Source organism: Lolium rigidum, chromosome 5 (genome assembly GCF_022539505.1).
Source record: "Lolium rigidum isolate FL_2022 chromosome 5, APGP_CSIRO_Lrig_0.1, whole genome shotgun sequence".
Lineage (NCBI taxonomy): Eukaryota > Viridiplantae > Streptophyta > Magnoliopsida > Poales > Poaceae > Lolium > Lolium rigidum.
In genome coordinates, this window is record NC_061512.1 from 192175703 (window position 1) to 192184499 (window position 8797).

Here is an 8797-nt window from a genome sequence, read left to right on the forward strand (position 1 = left end):
ACATTCACCAAGGACAACCAAAAAATAACAAGCGATCTCATATATGATCAATTACCATTATAAAGCATAACAGAAAACATCCTGGTGCAAAACAAAAGAACACGCCGCCTACTGCTAGTGTTTAAGTAGACTGAAACGCAATTCTACGGAGAGGGCGGGCATCTACCAAAGATTTTGTACAAAAGTAACAAACATCAGGACAGAAACAGAAGCGAGCAACAGTCTAACTTCCAATCTTTTCCATACAGCGAAAGTGTTACCGAGGGTAACCAATTTGATGGCATGCATCCTTATTGAATCCCAGGCAGTAGTGTTACAGTAAATGACTCAGTGTTCAAGTAGGTTGCAGAAATGGTGACACAAGCAATTAAGAATAATTATATTTGAAAAAAAAGAGCATACATCCATCCATACATTAAGGAGAGAACCATCTGGCATCCGCCCAGTTTCAGGCAAAACCAGGACCCCAGTTCTAGCTGGTCCAGAGTGATTATCTGAAACCCAGTACTCACCCAGTCATGCTAATAACTAGTAGATCTTAGATTAGATCTTCGTACACATCTTACATAAAAAGCATTTACTGCCGTACAGAAATGTTGTCAGTGATGTAACAGACCAGAAAATGTGCAAGTATGCAACAACAAGCTATTGTATTGGGGAGCTAGTAAGTTCATAAGACAGAAGAACAAGATTGCGATCCCTGAAATTTGTAAGCCTATAATTTCATACTGCTAAATTAACATATTTCTTTCTGCAATACAACGGAGCAACGGCAAAAAAGAAGAGATAACAATCAAGAGTCTGACAAGTGACAGACAGCTCTTTTGTTAGTTAGGTGGGGTTGCACCAGCTAAACCAGCATTACAGCAAAAACTAACAAACAAGAACACCTCTAAACATGAATAAGAACAGCATCAATAAATCATATGATGACTATCTCTCTGAGTCGATCCCTCCTCTCCGCTGAACGCAAAATCTTTTTACCATTTTGCGTCAGTCAACATGGCTGAATCTATGGACACCCGGAGATTATCGGATCAGATATGTAGGTTTGTACTTGGGGACTCTCCACCAAAACTGATGTTTCTGGGCCGCCATACTGATTTGTCATGGCTGCTTGACATGGCAATGCCTGTGCATGATGATTTGTTGTTCTCAATGGAGCTCCCAACTGTGTCGCTGCTCTCAATTGGGCTTTTGGCTGATGGATACGGCGAAACGGTTGTCACTCTGTAAAATAAGCATGCACACATGAATATCAGCCGATCAACAGAAATGCAAAGCTATCGCACATGAATTGGCTACTACATGCAAGGATTATTTGTTCTATAACACTCGGAGAGTAAATAAGATGAATTCTAAGGCTATAGTACCTTTCTTTCCGTTTCTCCAAGAATCGGGCTAGGGACGCCTTCCGAGCTTGAGGGACAGCTGAAACAAAAAAAAAAAATTACACCATGAGCATCATATAGTGTACCGATTCAACAGAAAATACAAAACATCATCAAACTAATAGCAGCAGCAGATGCACACAGTGAACATCCATACCTCTTGGCATAATAGCTGCAACAGTGGCAGCGGCAAGTGTGACGGGACGAGTAGGCGGAGGCTGACTTGCGAGAGGCATAACAGGTTGGCCTGAAGATGATAGTGTCACAGGACGAGCAGGCTGATGCTGACTTGTGGGAGGCGCAACAGATTGGCCTGAAGATGGACGAGTCGACGGAGGCTGACTTGCGAGAGGCATAACAAATTGGGTTGGAAATTTAGGGACTGCCGAGTCGATGTTGGAGCTAGAGGCGCTCTTGGGGAGACACGAAGCTTGAGACACGCTGGATATCGGTCTGGAAACGCCTGACGCAGGAGGCGAGAAGCGCTGCTGAGGTAGCATCTGCTTTGTGAGCGAAACCTCGGGTGCTGCAAATTTAGCCGGCGCGAAAAGATTGGCTTCTTGACTGTGAGAAACCTCAGGTGCAGCGACTTTAGCCGGCACGAAGAAACTTGTCTCTGGACTGCGAGTGACAGCAGCAGGTGCACCTGGAAGAGACCCTCTGCTAGCTAACATCATAAGCTCCTGAGCCTGCAAGGATGAGAAACAATTGTTCAGCTCAGGCAGGAAACTGAAATGGCCACGGTAGCATGGAAACGCGTCATCCACGCAAAGAAAGCATACCTTCTCCGGCGAAACGTTGTTGAACACGTTGACGGAACCGGCGTAGAAGATGGTCAGCTGCGCCATCTTCGGCTTCGGCATGTTCCTGTGCAAGCAACACAATGTTTCAGTATTATTTTTTTTCCAACATGTTTAAGTTTCATTCCAGTTTAAAGCAATTTGGTTTGTAACTCAAAAGCCATAAACGAGCAGAGTAAAATAACTACCTTGCATAGACACCAACTCTGGAAGGCGCGACCGCAGCCGTGCTGTTCATCGTGAAAGGTGGCTGTTTGAATGTTCCACCAGCAGCGACGCCATTTGGTAGGCTAGGCGAACTCTGGACCTTGAACATCGGGTTGTTCGGTGATGACCCAGGAATCACTCTAGCACCATTAGTAGCAGCATGCTGCTGGTGGTGGTGGTGTTGTTGACGCTGCTGTTGTTGCAGTTGTTGCTGTGAAGCCGGGCCGCCGTACGCGTCACGCATCGCTGCCGTGTACTGTGGGCTGCCATGGCTCTCGGCACCGAATGATCTCTGCATAACATGCGGAAAACCGAAAAGAATTAACAAGGCAACAGGAATGATGGAGAAATGAAGAGCAGGAGGTCCAGGTACCTGGTGGGTGAGTGCGCGAGAGGCCTGCTGCTTCTGGGCGGCGGAGAACTGGGTGAGCCCCTGGTCCGCCCTGGGCGCGGACCTGAACGACATGACCCCCGGCGCGGCACCGGCACCGGCGTCGGCCCTGCTGGCGAAGGACCAGTCCATGGGCGGCGGGCCTCCTGCTCCGAAGTAAGCTGCGGATGGCACACAGACAATTCACAATTAGACTCAGACGCCCGCGTACATATGGGAGGAGTATGGCAGCAGTAGACATGGAGCTAACACGCGAAGCACCCCCAACGGATCCGTTAGCCATCCCCATCTGACCAGCGGAGCAGAGGGTGCCCGAAATCGGGAAAGGACGCGCGCGGGCGGCCGGAAAGGTTCGGCGGGTCTGCCCCGGGAGGGGGGAATCGTACAGCGGGTTTCCTGCGGCGCCGGCTCTGGGCCGCATCGGGCGGTACGCGGCAAGGGATCCGGCGAAAGGAATTCGGCAGCCATGCCTAAGGCGGCCGGGAATGAAAAGAAACGCGGGCAGAGGGACGTGGGGGAGGAAAAGGAAAGGGGCCGGACACGGCATCGTGGCGGTGGTGCGACGAGATGGGAGAGCCGGAAGCGGAAGGGACGTGTTTTGGCAGCGAGCCCGCGGCCATCCATCCAGCCATGGCGGGCGGCCTACCCGTCCCATCCGGGGATTGGGTACGCCGAACACGCCGAAACGGGGGAGGTAACCGCCGCGCGCACATGGACATGGGTGGGCGAACCAGTCAAGAAACGGGGAGGGAGTGTTGTTACCTGTCTCCTTTCTGCCGCCGTCGTCGTCGTCGGCGCGCTGCTGCTGGCGCTGCCCTGCGGCGCCCATGAAGTCCCTCTCCATTCAAACCGGCCCAAGAAAGGGGTCTGCGGAGTTGCCTTGGATAGGTAGACAGAATAAACCGGCGCACACGCGCGCGCACAGGCAGTACTAGCTCTGTGTCTGAACTTCCTTCCTCTCTCCTCTGCGACGACGGTGATGACGACGATGGCCGCTCTCTCTCTCTTGTACTAGTACTGTGGTGTGCGGCTGCGCTCACTGTCTGCTCGTTTATTTTTAGATGGGCGAAAAACAAATGTGGGGGGAGGAGAAAACAAATCGGGAAAAAGGTGTGGCGAGCACGGCGGTGACCGGATCTGGCCGCGTCGCCATCGCGCGACCCACGTGGTCGGGCACGAGCGCGTCTCGCTCCGCCCGCGACCCGCGCAGCCACTGACAGCCCGGTCAAGGCTCGCCGCGGACCCCGCGCGTCGGGGAGCTGGGTAGACTGGCACGGTTATTCGGGAGTTGCTGCAGTGGCGACACGCGGCTCGCACGAGCCGAATTAGGTGGGGATCGACCTCGTGGTAGCGTTGAACAGTCTTCGTGGCTGACGAGGCGGGCCCCGTACGGCCGGCGGGATTCTCTGCGCGTGGGTCGCCGGGACGGGCACGTGGTCGCGCGGGCCGTGGGGACCGCCGCGTGTTGGACTTTTTCGAGTTTACTACTAGTACAGTACTTTTTATACTCACAAATAAATAAATAAATAAATGGGATATTGTTCTTTTCGAGATCGAGCGGGGTGAGTGGGGATAAAATAGTTTCTTACGGTTCACGGGAGGTCGATCTCCTCTGCTTTGCTGTGGGGTGGGGTGGCGTGCGGCCTCGGCTTTGTTTAGGTTTTGCGGCCATCAACCATGTGGGCAACATGTGTTTTATATACTCGACAGATTTGTACCGGTGGAGTGCTTTGTTTTTGTTTATAGGGTGATGAGGGATTTGTTTAGCAAAGTCTTTGTAGTGATTCGGTGATCAGCTAGCGAGTGAGCTCTGATTTTAGGAAAAGGACCAAAGGTATTCTACTAAAGACACACGTAAAGACGTGTATACCCTCAACCGGAGGTTTTTTTTTTTTTAGAAACCGGAGGTAAGTACCCTTGCCATCCACACGAGGGACAGAGTTCAGGTGTGGCATGTCACCGATGAACAGTGCCGTAACATGCGTTTCAGACCGTTGGATCGAAAATGGATAGACAAGACGAAGCACTGTAGCGGTGCACTGTAGATGACCCTGTAGCAGATGTACTGTAGTGATGCACTGTAGATTGCCTCTGTAGCAGCTGCTGTTCATGTTCATCTGGCCATCCATTTTCAATCCAACGACCAGAACATGGTCGCATGTCACAGCACTGTTCATCCGTGACATGCCTATTGCATGTCACCTGATCTCTGTCCCCACAGGAGGGAGTAGGGCATTTACTTGATCGGCCTCTATGCAAGACATAAATATGATCAACGTTAAAATTAATAATAGTAAAACTTTAATGCATAAAAGGTACTAGTATAAATTATGTGCATATACTTTCTTTAAAATTAAGCAATTTCGTAGTATCCTGATTTCCGCGATACAATAGTTCTAAGAAGAAAACACGATACTACCTAACATCCTTTGGTACTGAAAACCTTGTGCATGAGGCGCTTTGATGGAATTATTTTACATGAATTTACATCATTCGGCAACAATACATTCCCCCTTTCCCAAAAAGAAGTATGTCATACCGCCTTTCTTACACATTGATCCGCATATAAGTTTTGGTCAAAGTCTGCCAAGATATTATTAGTTAGAAAATAAAAACTAATATAATTAGTACGGTAATGCAATGTACCATCATATCATTTATATTTGATTATATATATATATATATATATATATATATATATATATATATATATATATATATTACTCCCCCTGTCCCTAAATATACGGAGTTTAACGATTAGTCAAAAGTTAAATCTTATTAACTTTCATTAAATATTTAGGAAGAACATCTACATATATGATATTAAATGGATCCATTAAGAAATATACCTTATGGTGAATCTATTGATATTGATTCAATATTGTAATTGTACATATTTTGTGAATGAAACTTGGTGAAACTTAGAAAAAAATTGACCTTTGACTAATCCTTAGACGCCTTATATTTTGGAACGTAGTAATATTTTACTATGGATAGTTGATCAAAGATTATAAACCTTGACTTCGACCAAACCTTATATACGAATTAATATGGAATAGAGGGGGGTACAAGTTTGATGTTAGGTTTAATTTCTCATGTCTGATGAAATTTTGTAGAGTGCACAATCAATATTCCTTATACGAATTAAGTCTATGAAATATTATGCCTCCTTCATTTCATAATAAGTGATTCTATTTTTTCTAGATATACATGCGGATTTATCAATTATTATAGGGAAGAGGTTATATATGGGATTGAAGTTGATTTGGTGATAAGTTACACCCTTTTTTATATGTTTGACCAAAGTTGTATTGTAAAAATTTATATTCGCAATGAGAAACAAATACTCCGTTGAATACATATTATGTGGTGTATCAGCTGAAACTGATTTGCTGTCACATTTTTTCCCAGTAAACATGACAAAGCTTAAAAATACTGGCTTAAGACAAAGCTTCGGAACTTGTTTGATTTGCTGTGTCAAGCTTTACGTGAGAGACCGTGCGAGATTTCTCGTCTGCACCACACATTAACAACTCTAGTGAATCAGAGAAAAAGGTAGAGGCCATGTGGAGCTACAAATACTATAGTCCACACTAGTACCAAGCGTTAACATGTTGATCAATTTAAGTATAGTTTCTGCAAGGTGCTCGTCAGCTGATTAGGGTTTAAGAAGTAGAGAACATTGTTTACGTACTTAATTAACTTACGTGATGCAGGTCTGTCTCCCAACGTGGCGACGTCTAATTGGTTGGCAACTATATATGTCGTACTGAAAGTAGTATTATTTAGCGTAGCTTTGTTAAAGAGCTTTCTGCATCCTCCCATGCATGACGCATGTGCTTTCTTCTCTCCAAGCCCTCGATCTTAGAGTTGGCAAAGTGCCAAGTTCTAGTCGCTGAAATAACTTTAAGCAAGTCTTCAAGTCTTGTTTGATCTCCAGCCACTGATTATTCTACCCAAACAAAGTCTTGTTTGATCTCTAGCCACTGATTATTCTACCCAACCCAACTAATCAAATAGTAATATTTTTTGTTAGTCATATTATCCATCCACATGAAGTGTACCACTAGATACCTACAGTTAGCTAGAAGGTAAAACAACCATAGCAAATGCAAGTCATTAAGACAAGGGACATGTCTAATGAGGACACCTCGTGCCCGTAACAACCGGAGATTTTCAGTTATTGTTTCACAGTGCAATCAACATAGGCAAATTCACCTTGAGATATCAGATTCATATTATTTTCTTGCTAGTAAATTACTACATTCAGCCGATTTTTCTTATCTCATTTAACGCGATCTGCCTCAAACCGACTCGTCTGCACTTGGCACCAATAAGGGCTAGCTAGCAATTGTTGTATTTTATTACGAGTAATATGATAATCTTTTATCTCGGCGGTTCTTCAGTTGATAATTCACATAGATTCCATTGTGTACCATATTTGATACACCAATATGGTGTACTCTGTATATAGTCGTTGTTTCCAACAAATACAACAAATGAGCGCATCGAATACAATCAGCAGGAACTAAAAAAATAGTTGGTCCTAACAACATCGTGTCGTCCCACAATTTAAAACATGCATGCCATTAATGCTTCGATCCATGATTTAGAATTGTAAAACAAAGGCCCCTGCCACTCGTGAAGAGATTGCACTGACAGTTTCACGATTAAACAAAATATGCGACTTGTCGAAAAAAATATGGGTACGAAATTGATGCAGAGTAGAGGCCGGTGGATGGATTGACCGTGAATATAGTACATTGTGCCAGAGATCGCGAAAATACCCACCATGATCCAATTTAAAACCCTAAGTTTGGATGGATGATTGATGGTGGAGTAGTGTGCCAGCTTAGACTTCATATACTTAATCATACAATTAATTAGAGCATGTACGAATATTTGTTTAAGTTGTTTTAACTAATTCGGAAGTCAACGGTATTCATGACACGTACTCCCTCCATATCGGTCTATAAGTTTTACGCAAATATTTAGGTTGTTATTTGATCAACCTAATACAAAATATATATCATTAGAAATATTAAATATTATGTATTTTTTAATAGTGTAACTTTTTATTATACAATTAATATTACATTATAATCTAGAAATACACGCAACATCTATAAACCGGAATGATGGAGATACTTGATTTTCTTATACGAGTATGTGAATTATTTTGGGCTATGTGAAAGCTGTTATTGTTAAGCGCGTGTATTGGGAACATATCGTTGAAGATAGCGTGATTAGATCGATCTGCACACAGCACGTTATTATTATATTTGGTTATGATTTTTTTTGCGGGTATTATAGTATTGTGCATGATGCTTGTAGGAATTAACTAGCATCATTGGAGGAAGCATTGTTAATTCATTCCGTGCTGACCGCTGGGGTGCATGCACCAAGCCCAAACTTATGAAGCATGGATGGCCAAAGCGTACGTTCTGCGATAGCAACTTTTGAGATTAAGGCCACGGAGTGGTACTCCTGTTACATAATCCTGAATGTATATAGTTTTTTTTTTTTCGAGGGTACGCCAAAGGCGTACCAAATCTTTATAGAAGGAAGCAAAGCGTCATTTACAAGAAACCAACCCCACATCTGCGAACAGCGAGGGCTGGGACTCCACACACGCACACCACACTCAGCTAAGCCTACTCTCTCGCGATCTGGTGCTCCCCTCCTCTCTTGGCTAACTTCCAAAGCTCAAACTCCTCCTTAATTCTGATTAGAAGCTGCGTGGTGGAGCATTGGAGCTGGGTTTTTCCGAAGACTCTGGCATTGCGTTGTTTCCATATCTGCCAAGCAATGAGAATCACTAGCGTATCGAAGCTCCTTCTATCCTTCCTTCTAACCAGCTCTCTCGCCGAGGACCACCAAGATTCTAACGAACTGTCTCTGTTTGGCTCCACAATATTCAGACCCACCGCAGTTATACAGCCAAACCAAACCTGGCGAGCATAGGGGCAGCGCATAAGCACATGGTCAAGGGCGTCCTCCTCCTGTAG

General features: G+C 45.0%; 1 protein-coding gene across 1 annotated transcript; it reads right to left on the minus strand.

Annotated features, from left to right (window-relative positions):
- Positions 1 to 691: 691 nt before the first annotated feature.
- On the minus strand, positions 692 to 3728 carry LOC124651771 (protein TIFY 6b-like). The gene is made up of 7 exons (XM_047190809.1): positions 3552 to 3728; positions 2772 to 2950; positions 2380 to 2690; positions 2174 to 2258; positions 1549 to 2080; positions 1374 to 1431; positions 692 to 1230 (listed from the first exon to the last, which is right to left on the minus strand). Exons 1-7 carry the CDS (start codon positions 3631 to 3633, stop codon positions 1038 to 1040), a joined length of 1440 nt encoding a protein of 479 aa, XP_047046765.1. The 5' UTR covers positions 3634 to 3728; the 3' UTR covers positions 692 to 1037.
- Positions 3729 to 8797: the final 5069 nt, after the last annotated feature.